Raw genomic sequence first — 16,600 nt, 5'->3', positions numbered from 1 at the left:
CTGAGTGGGAGCTGGATGATGCCACTGGTGCTGGGCTGTTCTTGTGTGGGGAGGTGCTCTGGAGCATCCACTCTGCAGCTCAGGCAGGGAATTCCACATCTCCCAGGATGTGCCAGGAGCTGGGAGCAGCACCTGCTTCCTCCTGTGCTTTGGCATTGCCCAGGCTGCCCTGTGGCTGTCAGGGCACAGGGAAAATCAGGTTGGGGTGTGACAAGAGGCCCTGCCCTCAGAACAGGAGGCAGAAATGGCAGTGGAGTGTTTGAGTTCCCAGAGCAGCACCCACTGCCCAGCTCGGGCCTCTGCTCAGCTGCAGGGGCATGGGCTCACTGCTTGCCTGGCCAAGGCCATGGCTGTGCTGTTTGTTCCCATCCACTCACCTTTTAACCCTCTCTCTGTTTTGGCCACTTGCAGAATAGGGTTTAAGGCAGAACAGGGAACTGGAGACTTCTCACTCCTTGACACTACAACCACTTTTCCACCAAGAACTGCTCATTTCAGCTAAGGCTCAAAGTCACTGCTTGAAGAGGAAGGATATCCTTTTGAACTGAAAGAAGGGATAGCTTTTTTCCCTCCAGCATTGCATCTACTTAATGCACTTACCCTGGGCTGCTTGTTAATAATTAAAAAGAAAGGTTCTGCTGCAACTTGTAATGGATAATTGTACCCTACACATTCGATAAAGATGAACAAGTGACTACTACAGCATTTAAGACCAGCAATTGGAGCAGCATTCTGATTAAATGAGGGGATTGAAAACTGGATCTGCCACCCAACAGCTGTGGAAGTAGCCTCTACCTTATCAGAAACCATCCCACCCAACTTCACCATAGAATATGTGCAGCTCAGGAGGAGGAAAAAATAAAGCATGTACTCAGCTACTACCCTCAGGGAGATGCAGTGCCAGATGTCCATCTCTTGTTCTGGCATTAAACCCCAGCTGTAATTGACTGCATCTGTTGCTGGTTTGGGCCTGGCTGTTTCAGAGGCATTTGCCAGTTTTGTGAGACAGAACCAAATCACCTGGGCTGGAGCTCCTGTGTGTGCATTTGACTTGGAGCTGAGATGCTGTGAGTATATGAGCCTCCCTGCCCTCCCATACCTGCCCCAGCTGCACTGAACAGAGCCAAAGGAGTGGGTTTGGGCCTCACCCTGTGGGCCTGCAGGCCACCCCCCCAAAACTGCTGAAGCAGCCCCCCATGCCACTGCCTGAGTTCTGGGGGTCTCACTGAGCAGTTCTGGGGAACAGGTGACTGCACCAGCCTGGGTGCAAAGTGGAGTTGAGAACTGGGGACTAGCAGGGATTATTTTGTTTTTGTCAGGCCTTCATAATTCTGCAGCTGCTTGGGATGGGGAGAATTCTCAGCATTTGGAAAATCACCTGCCACCCTGGCATCACGATTTAATCTATTTAAAAGCATGTTGCTTGGAAAGAATCCTATAATCTTCTGGAATACGCACAGCACGTGGCTGATGTGCCATACAGTATTTCTTCTATGCAGCAGTCACAGACCCTGGCTTAGGGGGTGGAAGGAGATTTAAATGTCCTGCCAGCTGGCTCAGACATACTCCTACCTCTGCAGCAGAGGGGAGCAGGGAGGTGCTGTTTCCTCCCACGGTGTGAGCAGACAGGCCCAGCACAGCCTGTGCCCTCCTGTCAGTGTGGTCCCCAGTGCACAGGACCCGAGTAGCTGCCTGGCCCAAGGGTGCCCTGCAGCACCCTTCCATGGAGCACAGCGTGGGGAATGCCCTGCCAGCACCGTGGCAGAGAGCAGCACATCCCTGCAGGGCTGGGCTTCAAAAACCTCCCCCAGGCCAAGGCTGGCAGAGCAGGGTACAAACCTCACCAAGTGGAGCTGAGGGAAATCACTGAGGCTCCTCAGCGCTGCTCAGAGCACCTCCAGGGGGACAGCCAGCAACTGCTGTTCGAGGCCTTGTAAGACAGAATGTTTGCTGAATGGGTGCCTAAAGATGGGGTACCTCAGGCTAAGCAGGAACACTCTCAGACCAGCCCATCCACCCCCTCACACCCTGTGCCCCTTTGAGCTTCAGATCACCCCGAGGAGCCAGACACCATTACCCTGGCATGATCACCCTGCTGCCCCCCTGCACTGCGCTGAAGGGCTCCATCCTCCCAAACCCAACCCCAACCCCCAGCACTGCCTTACCCAGCCCCTTCCAGCATCACTGAGGGGCCCAGGCCTCCCACCCCTGCACCTTCTCCCAGCACTGCTGCCCAGCCCAGTGCAGGGCCCAAGTCTTTGATGCTGCAAGATCCAGATGCTGAGTTACTTCGCTGTAACTGCCAACCCTTCTCCAGGCCTGTTTCTCTTGGAATCAGCCTGGATGCATCTGTGAAGGGAGGGGATGGTGGACACAGGTCCAGGATGGGGCCTTTGGCCTTGTTAAAGCCGTGGTGTGGCTCCCTTGCCTGCTGGGGAGCAGGGAAGGCTCAGGTCATCGTGTCACATTGATGCTGCTGCTTCTCTCCCAGGTGTTTTTTCCATAGCTTTCCAACTTCTCATTTACAACTATTAATTTTGGTAGGAGAGAGATTGTTGGTCTCCCATGCTTAAAACCATCAGCCACCTCTCTGGGAAGAAAAATCCCATCATTCAAATCTCACCCAACCTTTGTCTTCTAAACAACCCTGCATTATTATTTACTTATTTCACAAGGAAAATGGGAGATGGGGGATTTTGGGCTGTTCCTTGGCTTTGTCAGCAAACAGTTGCAGCTTTTATAATTTAGTGATTTTTTTTCCTTCTCCTTCCTAACAGTCACTCACCAGAGCACACACAAGGCCATGGCCAAGAGCTGCACCTCCCTGCCACCATCAGCCAGGTGGGCACTTGTCCTGCCACCACCTCACTGCCTCCAGCTGCCTGGACACCTCCAAGGCAGGACACTCCCACAAAAGGCTCTAATCGCTCTAGGACTGGCCCCCAGGGGTATTTACCAGCCCTTGGTTTCAGATAACAGCGAACCGTTACAATTGCTGACATTTGGCACCGTCTGCGTTAGGGCAGCACTGGGGACCCGGTCAGGAGGGCGGAGTCGGTGTCCCTGTAATTGTGTCGGTGTCCCTATAACCGTGTGAAACCGGGCCAGCCTGGCTGCTCGGGCACTGGAGCTGCTCCTCGCTCCCACAGCACATTCCCAGCTCCCTGCTGTCCCAGTGGAGCATTCAGCTCCCCTTTGATCCGTGCCTTCACGGAAGATGCATCAAGTGAAAGGCAACCCCTCCCTCCAGCCCAACAAACCAACCCACACTTGTTGATATTAATAATCCATCATCAGCTGATGATGTCCCTGCAGGGTTAAAAAGTGAAAAATAACATCATCATTAGGCTGAGTTACGCTCCCTGCTTAGTAGGTTGTGACACCAATCATACCTGAGAGGAGTTTTAGAAGGGTTTTTGGCAACCCTCAGCAAGTGAGCTGCTGGGTCACAGAGACTGGTGCGAGACAAATCTCCCAGGAATTTGTTCACTTGCTTACTAAGAGAACAACGACAAAAAAAACCACCTGCAAATCTAAAGAAACTTTAAAACGTAGCATTTTTAATCCCACACAATTTTCTGTAAGTCTCCTAAAATCTACAGGCATCATTTTAAAAAATAAAAATATCCCCAGACAGAACAGTGTGGATTTTAGCTCCAGCTTGGACTCGTTACCACGTCCTTATTCTGCTGAGCACTCAAAGGGTCTGGCTCCCAACCAACCACCTCATAAAGACAGCAAAGGTGATAGATCCATCCCTTTGAGAGCTCAGATTTTGATCTCCAGTAGTTCCTCTGTTACAGGTCACCTGTGGTAACAGAAGATATTCTCAGCCAGACAGACATGTTTCTGTGTGTTTTTGTAAGCCTGCAAACAAATTTAAACCTTAGGAAAAAAAAATTAGCCCTATATCCTTCAATTAGCCCATTTATCCTTCAATAAAGGATTCCAGGTAGTACAACATGATTGACTGCAAATGGGCACCTCCAGCTCACCAAACAACTTTGTGCCCCTAGCTTGTCCACATCTAATATGGGCCCAAGGGGGTTCCCCCTTAAATCACCTTTTTTTTCCTTCTGCTTGTTTTGCCTTTTATAAAAATTGGTAATGTGTCAAACCTTTGTTTTATTCAAGAACTTCTATGACTGAGACATATGCCAGGTGGTCTCAAACCTCACCAACTTGAATACAGCATCCATTCCTCAGCAGCAAACTTTTTACTAAGTATCAACTATTTTTTTGGTGTGAATGAAAAACACTTTTATTCTTGATCAGGATTTGCTTCCTTGGTTGCTGGCTTCCTGGGAAGCTTCTATTCTCAAATAGAGACTCAACAGCAAAGCATCCAGACTCAAATTTTTGAAATAAAAAGCAAACAGGACAAAAAAAATAGAGAACCAACCTTTCAATCTTTGATACAGCACTAAGAACCTCCCTTCCCCTCCCACCTTGAAGGACACATAAAGATGAATGCGGTGCTCAAGGTTGGGATCTGAGAACTGAACTGGGCTGGGGCCTGGCCTGGCCTGGCTGCTCCTGCAGCACAGGGAGCTCACCCTTCCTTCCTGGCCACAAGAACTCGGATACCGCACAAGTTTAGAAATCCATCAGTGAACAAGGCTTTACTGACAACTTTTCATACAGTTAAAAAATAAAAATACAGAACAACAGCGGACAGTGTCACATATTAAAAACGAATAAAATGGGCTCTATTTAAAATTTTAATAGATATTATAGGTATTAAAATTAATTAGAAACTAAAAATCTTACCACTTTGGTCAAGGTGTTTTGAGCCTTAACCAAAATGATCAGCCTTAAAAACAACTGGGCTGTGTGACACACAAAGAAAACATGGAATTTGAAAAGACAGTGTGGGCTAGGCAGTGTCTTTGACTATAACTATCACCATATGTTCTTCTTCTAACTTCCCCAATGTCCTTAGTGCTGACTGGAGGTACTGCTGAGAGAACTCGCAAGGAGGGAACGCGTAAAGCATGCCTGTGCTGTCCCTGCCCTTTGCCCCTCCCACGGGCAGGCTGATAACCCCAGCAGCCTGCTTCTGTTTCAAGTAGGAGACCAGATTCCTGAGAAGCCGTCGCTGCAAGCCAGGCTCTACCACAGGGAAGGTCCCCTCGGCCCCTGCCCCTGCCGGGGCGGACTGGGTGGCCAGGAGCACGGCGTAGCCGTTGGGGCTGCCTTGTTTGATGCGCCGGGTGACTTCATCCAGCTTGGGCTGGTCCAGCCGAAGTCTCTGAGCGATTTTGAGCTGCGTCAACTTCCCGCCGGATGAATGGTCTTTGAGGAGTCCGTTGATGACACCCAGGTCTCCCTCCAGGATGTGCATAGAGGTGGGGAAGCAGCTGTTTTTTAGCACAAGAAGCCCATTCCAAGCAAGTTGCAGTGTCTGAGCATATTCTGATAAATTCTTTAGCTTTTTGGTCTCAGATTTTGGCTCCTCGTGAGTTTTGGATTCCGATTCACCAGTTCGATGATTGCGTTCGCTGTCCCTTTTTTTGGGCTGGGGAGCATCGGCCGGCTCGCGGTGGGGTTTCTCCTCGGCCGCGTGACGATTGTTCTGGAGGGAGTTGCTCTGCTCCTTCTCGGCTCCGGGTTCTGTAGTGTGATTCTCCTTGCGAGCCCTGTCAGGGCTGCGGTCTAGAGCTGGCCCACTGGCCTTTGTCCTGCTTCTGTCCTCGTAAGGCGAGTGAGTAGTCCTCCCGCGGTCACTGGAAAGACTCCGGCGTCTCCGCCTCTCTTCCCACGGTTTGGGCACGCTGCGGTCGCCGTCGCTGCCCCAGCGCTCCCCGCTCCGGCTGCGCACGGACCGGCTGTAGCTCTCCAGGTTGTTCCTGCGTTCGGCGTTTTTGGCAGGGCTGGCCCAGTCCGCCTCCACAAAGCTCCTGTCTCTGTCCGAGTACAGGAGGTGCGGAGGAGTCCTATCCCGCACCCTCAAGTCTTGCTCCAGGCTCCGGTGCCGGCTGTACCCGTCAGCCAGCAGCTCGTAGTGCACGGGCAGCGGCGCGGGCTGGTACTGCTGCGGGTATCTCGTCTCTTCTGCTTTGGCAAAATCCACTCGGAGCCTCCTCTCCGGTCCGCCCAGGGGAAAGCCCCTCATCTGCGCGCAGGCGGCCTGGGCAGCGTCCAGGCTCTCGTACTGGATGTAAGCGAAGCTGTCGCCCTTCACGTAGTCAATAGTCCTGATGCTGCCAAAGCGGTCGAACTCCCTGGCCAGGGCGGCCAGGGAAGTGCTGGGGCCAAGGCCCCCCACCCACAGCCGGGTGGTGGGGTTAGCTTTTCCGTAGCCGATTTTGATGGGGTTCCTGCCCACAACGCGGCCTGACATGGCCACCTTGGCCCGGTGAGCCATGTCCAAGTTCTGGAACTTGAGGAAGGCGTAGGCACCGCCCTGGCCGCGTGCGGGGCGCTTGATCACCACCTCCTCGATGATGCCGTACTTCTCAAAGGCGCGCCTCAGCTCCACCTCCGACACGTTGTGGTCCAGGTTGCCGATGAAGAGGTTGCGGGTGGCTCTCTGGTCATCCTCTGGCATCAGGTCTTCCTCGGCCACGATGGGGTAACTGTACGGGCGGCCGCGCTCGTCGTACAGCCCGTAGTAATCCAGGGCCCGCTCCCGCTCCCGGGAGAGCCCGATAGCGGCCGCTTCCAGCGCGAAGGCGGCAGCGGCTGCGTGGCGGGGCCGCGGCTCCCGCAGCAAGGGGCTGGTGACCGGCGACAGCGAGCGCTGCTTGTATTGGTAGGCGCTGTGCAGGGGCGGCAGGTACCCCAGCGGCTCCGGGGAGGGCGCGGGGGGCGGCGTGCGGCTGCGCCGGCCCCCGCGCAGGTACACGGGCTCCACCTTGAGCGGCCGGTCGTAGAGGAGCAGCTGCCGGGCCCGGGCGTGCCGGCGGGCGTCGCGGGCGTCCCCGGGGTGTCGGAAGTTCACGTAGGCGACGCGGCCGAGCTCGGGCGTGTGGGAGAGCTTGACACTGATGTCCCCGGCGCCCCCGCCCGCGAAGCGCTGGAAGAGGCGGAACAGCCCGTCCTCCAGCAGCTGGTCGGGCAGGGCCGCGCTCAGCCCGCTCACCAGCAGCGTCTTGTACTCGCAGGAGCCGGGCGGCTCCCCGGCCAGCCCGGCCGAGCCCCCGAGCGGCGCCAGCAGCAGCGAGGGCGCGGCGCCCGGCGGCGGCCCGGCCAGCAGCAGCGACGGGGCTACCACGGCGCCCGGCAGCGCCTTGGCCTTGGGCACGCCGAGCGCCCGGGACGAGGAGGAGGAGGAGGACGAGGGGGCGGCCTGGCTGCCGCCGCGGGCGCCCGAGGCCGAGCCGCTCCCCGCCGGGCGGTGGTTCGAGTCGCCGCCGCCGCCGGCGCGTTCATCGCCGCGGTGGCTGCGGGAGCTGGAGCCGCCTCCGCCGCCGCTGCTGCTGGTGGTGGTGCCGCCGCCGCCTCCGCCGCCGCCGCCGGGCGTGGACTTGTCCCGGCTGCTGCGGGAGGCGCCCGAGCTGCGGTGCGGGCCGCGCCGGCTGCTGCTCTCGCGGTCGCGGTCGCGGGGCCGCTTGGCGGCGGCGGCCGCGCGTCCGCCCGCGGCCCCCGGCGGGCTCGAGTCGCGGTCGCTGCCGCGCTTCATCGCGCCGGGCCCGCGGCTCAGGAGGCGCCTCCGGCGGCCGCCGCCATCTTGGACAAAAGGGAGCGAAGGCGGCTCCGGCCGCCGCGCCGCGCGGGCCCTACGTCATCGCCCCGCGCGCGCCGCGCCGCAAGCTGGCGTCACGGGGCCGTGACGTCACACGGCGCTTCCCGCCGCCCGCGCGCGACGGCCGGGCGGCCAATCAGGGCGGGCGGCGAAGCCCCGCCCCTCGGCGGGCTGAGGGGGCGCGCGCGGGGCCGCTCCGCGGATGGAGCGAGGGCGGGGGGGGGACGACGGGGAATGTCGGAACCCGGGGGGGGGAACGGGGGATGTCGGAACCCGGCGGGTGCGGGGGGGCGCAGGGGGAGTGTCCCGCAATCACGTCACACGGCACGGCTCCGCCCGGTACACACCGGCGAACTTTAATGAAAGTCCCGTACAAAGCGCGGGGCCGGCGTCGCCCCTCAGAGCCTCGAGGTCGCCCCTCACAGTCCCCTCACAGGCCCGGTCTCGCCCCTCAGAGCCCCAGGATCCATCGCCCCGGTCTCGCCCCTCAGAGCCCCAGGATCCATCGCCCCGGTCTCGGCCCTCAGAGGTCTGTCCGGGCGCCGGCCGCCCTCGGCGCGTACTTGGGCATCAGTTCGTGGATCCTGCGGATGAAGTCGTACTTCTCGACACAGCCCTTGCACACCTCGCCCCAGTCATCCAGGATCCGCCGCAGCTCCTTGACGCGGAGCTTGCGCAGGTCGACGGTGCTCAGGTCGATCTGTTTGTCTGTGGAGAGAGCAAAGCCGCACTCAGACATGCCAGGTGGGCGAGGAAGCCAAAACTCAACAGGGAGAGAGGTGCCAGGGAACGTCTACGTTAGGTTTTGACAGCAGATAAGGCTCTTAATGCTAAAAATTATTAGAAGACAGAAGGCTTGGTTGCAGTTTCTGTGCAGGAGTTCCACAATAGCCCTGAAAGCCCCGTTATTACATGAGCAGCAACACTTATTTTCCACTGGATAAAAGAAATGTAGCAGAGTGATTTCAGGGGAAAGATAAGAAAGTGACAGCAACAAAAAGCTTTTTAGGAAGCAATATGACCTTAGTAGGAGAAATGAAAAGTACAAAGACCCCCAATCCAAGGGGCTGTCTCCAAGGGGTGTTAAGGGCAGCTATAAGGGAAAGCAGAATGAGGCATTTCTAAGCCATCTAGGAACATGAGGGTACAAGGAAGGTGATGAGAAATAGAGAGCTGAATGCTCTGAGAGACATCAGAGGAGGTGAGAAAGCATCATTTATCACCCTGCTGCTGGGAACAGGAGAGCAGCTGGGACTGCAGAGCTCAGCCAAGGACCTGAGCCCTGCCACAGTGACACCCCTGCCTGCTGCCAGCACAGGCTGTGCCACACACCCTCCCAAACACGACAATCCAAACAGCAATGTGAGCACAGCAGTGCTGCTACACCTGGGAGTTAGTTATCCCAGGGCTGATCAGAGTCCCTGCAGAAGCCAAGAAGGGTTAGAAGTCTTACCTAAGCATCTACATAGAACTCTCTAGGATGTTCATGGAAAGCAACCCAGGTTGTGCAACCTAACTAGGCTACAGAACTCAGGACTGAGTGGTTTTAGGATGTTGCTTCACCCCCAGTCATCCACACCCCAGCAAATCATGGGCATTTCCTCTCGTGCAGGCAACTCACCGTATTTTAGTTCACAGATCTGACTGTCTTTCTTCTTTAGCTTCTCACAGATCTTTTCCACAGGGATGTGGTGACTCATGGGCTTTGATACCTCATTAATGATTTTGGTGGCAGCATCACTCGTGGCCCCAATGTAATAGCACTAGAGGAAAGAAAAGAGTGAAGTGGGGATGCATGGGAAAAAAGCTTCTAAAAGCAGAGATTTCTGTCCCTGTCCTCACCTGGTTTTGCAGCTGAATGTTTACTGTTAGAGAACCTCCCAAAGGGACTGCCAGAGCTGGGGAAAAGGAGCCTAACTGAGCCCAGAATACTGAGCAGGTGTTTTTCATTGCAATGATTTTACAGCTGCTGAGGCTGGTCTTGTTCCTTAACTTTATAAAAATTGAACAGGATTAGGAATAAAGTCGTCTTCAAAGAGTCTCTCTGAAGTGTTCCTCCTCTGCATGTCAGATGGTATCTCTGCAGTTCTCTGAGGTTAGTTCAGGCCTTTTCCTTGGGCCTCTTCATTCACAAATTGGCTCTGGTTTTAGTTAGGGCAATTTTGTTTTCCTTTGTTTAGTTTTCAGCTAAACAGCTGAAGAGTATAAATATTTTAACAGATTATATAGCACCCCAAATACCATTTAAGGGACAGGGAAGCCCTACAGCAAACAAAAGTTTTGTAATATCCACTGCTTCAGTAACAGTGAGATGCCAGCCAGTCCAATCACTGTTGACAGGGTGGTGTTTTTTTCCCTTTCTTTTTTTGGCAAAGAGATTGAGATAAAAAATTTTATCTTTTGGTAAAGAGATTTCATAAAAAATACAGGACCCACTGTGGCCACAGAGCCAGCAAAAACAGCCCTTGGGAAGCCACATCATACAAACTCAGTTTCCCCTCATTTGCAGAAGGGAAATATTAGTGACTCCCCCTACTTACCAGGCGATTCTCTTTGCCCTTTGCTTCTTTGCAGGATTTCAAGAGCTCCTTTTCAATACTGGAAGGTGTGAATTCAATGTCATTGTCCTTCAGACTCTGGTAGAACCTTCCCAGGAATGTGACACACACTGCAAGGGAAGATGGATGGAGTTATCAGCCAGAGCAGCAATCTCATGGCAGCTCTTAGAGAACACTTGTAGGGAAATGGAATCAGGGGTTTGGATAACAGTTTGGATAACTGGAAAACAGTGAAGTTTTCTGAACTTCACCCATGGTTCAGAAAGTCATTCAGAGCACACGTGAACCAACAACATGCCCTGGTGGTTTTGGAGGGTTTGTGACAATCTGAGAAATGAGATCCATGGCAGTGTCCAGGGGTGTCTGTACATTGTCCTGAGTGAGCACAGGGTCATATGATGGACACCAAACCACTCCCATGCAGAAATGTACATTTAAAGTTGTCTTGCTGCTTTGGGAAGCAACTTGTAAGAACCTGTGTGTGAAACCCAGTGCTGATTGAAAACCAGCTCTGCACATAATCCTCTGAGACTCAGTAGCAGGGTATCACTGATTACCAGGCTGCTTCAGCTGAAATTACTTCCAAGAGAAAAAGAAATGTGATCCCATGCTATGTCCCCGTGGCACCTTTCTCCTTCTTTCATTTCCACAAGCTTCTGATGCAGTTTCAGATGGAAAGAGGGAAGACTCTTAGACACAAGGCAACTCCCACAAGTGCAGCTGCAGCTGAGAGGACAGATCCCAGTTCCTGCCTGTGGGAAGGGCTGCACAAACGGGTCATTGCTCCTTCCCTGGGCAGCAGTCGCTCCACACGTGCTCCAAGGTGCAGCAGCCCCGTGTGTGGCTGGGAAGGAGGGCAGACAGCCTGTGGGATGACTCAGGGACACCCTGAGTGTCAGATTTTGGTCATCCTGCTGCTCACAACTCATCTGTGGATATCAGCATCACCTGGACCAAGCACTCTTCAGTCCCCCCAATTCCTGCTCAGCACCTGGGGATTCTCACACCTTCCCATGCAAGGTGAGTGCCAGGAACCATTCTGCCTCTAAGGAACAGGTATGAGTTATGGCTTTTGTGGGATTTGTTTACTCCAACAGGAAGGGACTGGAAAATATTATTGTCATTAGCAACTTGTGTTCAACTCAGAACACAATGCATGGCACAGTAATTGGGCATGACAGGAAATGGAGCACGGCCTTCACAGAACTGAGCAGAAATGTACTCTCATTATATGAGAACTAGAACTAATTATGAGATGGGCCATTTTGGAAAACATTTTTTGTATGGATACAGCACATTCTTATTTACCTCCCACCCATCTATCCCAGTTACAGACACACTGATGTCCACTGTAAGCCATTGGGAAGTGAAAATCTTGCAGGCAGTGACACTGACAGCCACCGTAGGACAGAAACTTTCCAGTCTAGTGCTGCGACAGCAGCTGGAAGTTTTGATTTACGGGGTTCCCTCCCCTCATTCTGTCTTACTGCAGAGGAGGGATATTAGTATCCCAAACTCCCAGCCAGCTACTAGAGCCCCACCTCAAGTTCTTCTTGCTTCACTTGGGGAATCTGTTCAGCTCACTGCACAGGAGCAGCTTAATTTGCTGTGCAGCTCAACAGGTTCCACCCCTCAGGCGTTTGTATTTCCGTGGTACACAAAGGGCCCGACTTGATTCGGATCAGCTGCTCGCGGCTCCTGGCTGTGCGCACTGAGAGGACTCCGAGCACTCCGTAATTCTGGGATGACTAAGGGGGAGTCCCGGCTGAGTAACCTCACTCGCGTTCTCCCGCTGCCTGCCCTGCTCGCCGTCACCCGGCAGGGACAGCGGCGGGGAGCGCTGCCCCGCCAGTGCCGAGCTGCGCCAGTGCTGATCTCCCGGCCTGGACACGCTCCGCTCTCCCGGAGTTGTCGCTCCTTTTTTCCCCTGGGGACTCTACACTACCGCTGACCCCGTGGAGCGGCAACTTCCCGACAGAGTGCAGCACCCTCGGAAGGGAGATCCCGTCCCCGGCGCGGGGCACGGCTGGAAGCCCCGCCCCGCCTGCCCCGCGGGCCGCCCGGCGAATCGCCCCGGCACCGGACAGCCTCGAGCACCGCCCCGGCACCGGTCGCTTGAGAGCGGCGCCCGGCCAGGCCCGTCCGCACTTGGCCAGACTTGGGAGACTTTTCCTGCCGCTGGAGGCAGCGCTCCCGCCGGCCCGGCCCAGCCCCGGCGGCCGAGCTGTCACACGGGGCTGTCGCAGCCCCGAGGCTGCTCCGCGTCCCGGCCCCACAACCCGGCGGAGGGGCCAGACTGCGGGAGACGGCGGCGAGGAACGGCCTCCCCCCGCCGTGCCCGCGGGCCGGGCTCGGCCGCACTCACCCTCGCAGTCCCCGTCGCGCAGCGCTCGGCCACCGGCCGGCAGCAGGAGCAGGGCCAGCGCCGCGCAAAGCCCGTGGGCCGCCCGCATCCCGCCTCGCCCGGCAGCGCCCGCCGCACCGGCACTACCGGCACCACCACCCCACACCGGCTGCCCCCGCCGCCGCCCCATTGGCCCGCTCCCCGCCCGGCCGCCACGCTCTCCGCTCCCATTGGCCGCGCCGTCGCGTCCACGGGAGAGTTGGCGGCCGCTGATTGGGGAGAGGCGGCGGAGCGGCGGCGCGGGTCCCCGCCCCCCTTCGCCGCCATCTTTGGTAAGGGAAGGGCGCTCGCGAGCGCTCCCTGACGGCGGCCGCGGGCGCCATCTTGGAAAAGGGCAGATCCTCACACCTGAGGGCGGGCGGGGCCGGCTCGGGCCCGGGCTCCGCTCTGCCCCCTCCGTCCCTCTCCCGGCGGTGTGAAGCAGTATGAAGCAGCGCTAGGCAGCGTAAGGTGAGGCTGGGGCATCGCTCCAGGCCCGTGGGCAGGAGGTTCGTGGGATGGGTGTCCCGTGAGGGGTGGTAGCAGCGGGACGGGGGCACAGCCCCTCACGGGCGGCTCTGGGTACTCCCTGTGAGTACAGGGACTGGATGCTTTGAGGAAGGACAGCGGAGAGGTCAAAATAGCAACCTGTGTGCACTTGTGTCTGGCTTCTTAGGTGGGTGTTTTTTGCAGAAAGAAATTTTGTTTGTTTAATTCCAACTTGATATCCTAGTCTCTGGGCCTATTGCCTTTTGTTCAGGCACACAGGGGGATTCTTGGGGTTGTCCTGTGCCAGGGCTAGGAGTTGGACTTTGGTGATTCTCGTGGGTCTTTTCCAACTCGGAATATTTTTATTCTGTTCTGAAAGTTTTCACAGTTAGTGCCGTTAACTACCTTCAACAATCCCCAACACTATGAGTTTATAACTGAAATTCCCGTGGAGCTGGGAGAGGAGCGCACACCTGCTGATAGCTCCTTCTGCGGCTTTCTAAGTAACTCTGTATCGTGGGATATCATTCCAATGAAGGAAGGGAGAGGCAAAGTCACACAGCCCTGTAGTACAGCAAGGGGGCTCCCATGGAGCTCTGTGGGCTCTCTTGCACAGGCAGGCTCTTGAGGCAGCCTGCTGGGGCAGTGCCTAATCAGAATTTTCTTGCAGGTCGCCAGGTGCAAGTGATAAGCTTGACGAGGGGAGGAGAAGCACCTGACTCAGGAAAGGTCACAACAGGTGAGCAGTTATTAGGACATTAATTACCAGTGAGAGTACATAATGTGTTCATTAGGAGACATGGTTTTGCACATTTCTAGATCTTTTTATCTCTCCAAATGTGGTTGTTAAGATCAATATAAATATTATTAAGTCGGTCCATAACGATTTCCAGGATTGCTCAATGTCAGTATGCTTTAGGAAGATTATTGGCATTTTTAAAATAATGCTCATTGCCCTTTAAAGTCACTTAGCTGTGAAGATAAGTGGTGGCTTGAAGTGCCCTTGTTCGTTATCAGGAGAGTGGCCAAAAGAACTGTGAGATGAAGTGGCTTTGTAATTAGGTGGGAATAGAACTTAAATTTGGAATTAGGAAACTTTAGGAAGGTCATAATAAGGACAGAGTTTACTTACCAAAAGAGTGCAATTATGAAACATCTTTGAACTAGCAACTTTATACATTTTTGTAGAACACAAGACAAGTGATTTTATTTGGTTTTGGATTGGGAAATGAGCTTCTGTATTTCAATATGGGATCCTCAAAAGGGTCTGAGGAAAAAACAAGGACTCCTTTTGTCTTTTGGATTTTTTCCCTTCTTTTTATTTATAGTTTGTTTCAGCAGCTAGAATAGATTCCTTGCATTTTACCTTGTGCTTGTTCTTAATCCACGGTGAGGTTTTTGGGGCTCTATTTGTTCCACACCCTCCAGCCCTGTCTCTCTGAAGCATTAGGGATTTGTCCTGGCTGAGACCTGGGTGATGGAGAGCTTGTGCTGCTCCTCACTGTTGTTTCTTCCTGGTATGCAATGTCACCCTGGTCTTTGTCAGTGTAAGGGCATGAGGGAATGGCTTCATCACTCTAGGGCCTGGTCCAAAGTCCCTCTCCTGCTCTCTTGGAACCCCTTTAGGCACTGGAAGGTGCCCTAAGGTCTGCCTGGGCAGGTCAGCCCATTGAGTGGGCAGGAGAGTGAATTTGGCTCAGTGGATCTGTGGGGATTGGAGTCCTTGGGAGGTGCAGGCAGCCAGAGGCTGTTCTGGCAGCTGTGGGGCTGGGGCTGTGCTGGCTCTGCCTTCTGAGAGCACAAATCTCCTCCAGACATGGGGAGGGATGGAGGGGCTCAGCCTGGGGTGCTGGGCTGCGAGGACAAAGTGAGTTCTGTCAGGGGGACAGGAAACAGTTTGGGATGAGTTAATGCAGTACTGCTGTGAATGAATGCTGGAAAGAAGATAAGTGTAATAGATCTACTGTTCCAAATTTGGGTTAATTCATGTGGGATTAAAAGAGAGAAGTGGTGTGTGAACCTTCTCTTAAGACACCTGAGCTCAGAGTTCTGCCTTGTGAACTGTGTTTGTGTCCATGGCTTGTTAAGAATCTTCCAGAAATGGGGGCATATTTATGACATTTATGTATAGGGTGTAGAAGGCTGCATCTTTCATCTGCCAGGTTAGAGTCATTGCTAGAGGTTTAATTTCTCCTCTTATCAGCTTTGTAATGAAATCCATACTGAGTTGGACAAATCATATTTTGAAACTGTGCTGAAGTTTTCTTATTTAGATAAGAAGAGGTATTTGGACATGGGATTTAGATTTCAATCTGACTAGTGGCAGCTTAAATAAGGTATTGGACTTGCAGTGAAAAAATTGTTCTGTTGGTTTAGCAGAAACTAGAGTATTTTAAAAACTCTTGTTTAAAGCTGAGGGCTTCACACATCTTTTGTTGTGCCAAAACAGACTTTTTATTACCTGTGCTTGGTTAATAAATAATTTTTTGTCTAAATAAAAAATACTTACTTAACTAAGGTTTAATAAGCTGGCTTAGAAACAGTCTCAAAGGGTCTGATTGTAGACAGGGTGAAGGGTTGGGAACATAAGCCCCAGGAGGAGTGGCTGAGGGTACCAGGGTGTTCAGGCTGGAGCTCTTATCACTCTCTACAGCTGCCTGAAATGTTGTAGCCAGGTGTGGGTCAGCCTTTTCTCCCAGGGAACAATTGACAAAAGAAGAGGAAATGGCCTCAAGTTGTATCAGGGTTGGAAACAGTAGGAAAAATTTCTTCACTGAAAGGATGGTTAAGCCCTGGAACAGGTTGCCCAGGGAAATGGTGGAGTCACCATCCCTGCAAGTGTTCAAAAACCAAGTGGATGTGGCACTTCACAATATGGTTTAGAGGGCAGAGTGGTATTTGGTTGAAGGTTGGATTTGGTGATCTTGGAGGTCTTTTCCAACAGGAATGATTCTATGATTCTATTCTGTGACTGATACAGACTTCAGAGCCTGTTACAGTTTCTCTTCTCAGTATTTGTATGTGGTGTGTGCAAAGGGTGCCTTGGCAGTCCATGTACATCCTGGGGCCACCTGAAGAGTCAGACTTGCTGCTAAATGTCTTTTGAGACAGGTTTCAGAAGTTTTTTTGTTGGTTTGTTGAGACATTTAATGAGTTATTTTGCCTCCTGTACAATGACCTGGCTTATTAGTGGTAATGGAAGAAAATTAGAGCTTAGGAGCCTCAATTCCCAAATCCTGTGTTCATACATGTCTGAACTACTATTCTTTCACATCTAGTCTGTTAAAATGATCAGTATTTAAATACTATTGCAATAAAAGAGTAGCCATCTTTTGGGCAGTGGGACAGTGGTGGTTTGACCCCAGCTGATAAGGAAGTGGCACCCAGCCACTCCACAGCTGTCCTAGGGGACAGCTTTGTCTCTGAAATATTGTCCCAAAACTGTACCTGGGGCTGCTGCAGGTGCCATGTCCATCCACCTGC

The 16,600-nt window shown here is 53.7% G+C and overlaps 2 protein-coding genes across 2 annotated transcripts; both read right to left on the bottom strand.

Annotated features, from left to right (window-relative positions):
• Positions 1-3,943: 3,943 nt before the first annotated feature.
• Positions 3,944-7,624, bottom strand: RBM15B (RNA binding motif protein 15B). The gene has a single exon (XM_058031920.1). It carries the CDS (start codon positions 7,622-7,624, stop codon positions 4,877-4,879), a length of 2,748 nt encoding a protein of 915 aa, XP_057887903.1. The 3' UTR covers positions 3,944-4,876.
• A 426-nt stretch (positions 7,625-8,050) lies between these two features.
• On the bottom strand, positions 8,051-12,716 carry MANF (mesencephalic astrocyte derived neurotrophic factor). Its single transcript, XM_058032020.1, has 4 exons — positions 12,611-12,716; positions 10,228-10,355; positions 9,309-9,450; positions 8,051-8,395 (listed from the first exon to the last, which is right to left on the bottom strand). The coding sequence occupies exons 1-4, from the start codon at positions 12,696-12,698 to the stop codon at positions 8,211-8,213; spliced, it is 543 nt and encodes a 180-aa protein (XP_057888003.1). The 5' UTR covers positions 12,699-12,716; the 3' UTR covers positions 8,051-8,210.
• Positions 12,717-16,600: the final 3,884 nt, after the last annotated feature.

The sequence above is a fragment of the Melospiza georgiana genome, chromosome 11 (assembly GCF_028018845.1).
Source record: "Melospiza georgiana isolate bMelGeo1 chromosome 11, bMelGeo1.pri, whole genome shotgun sequence".
NCBI lineage: Eukaryota > Metazoa > Chordata > Aves > Passeriformes > Passerellidae > Melospiza > Melospiza georgiana.
The sequence above is the reverse complement of the archived record's forward strand: the minus strand, read 5'-3'. Positions and strand labels throughout refer to the sequence as shown.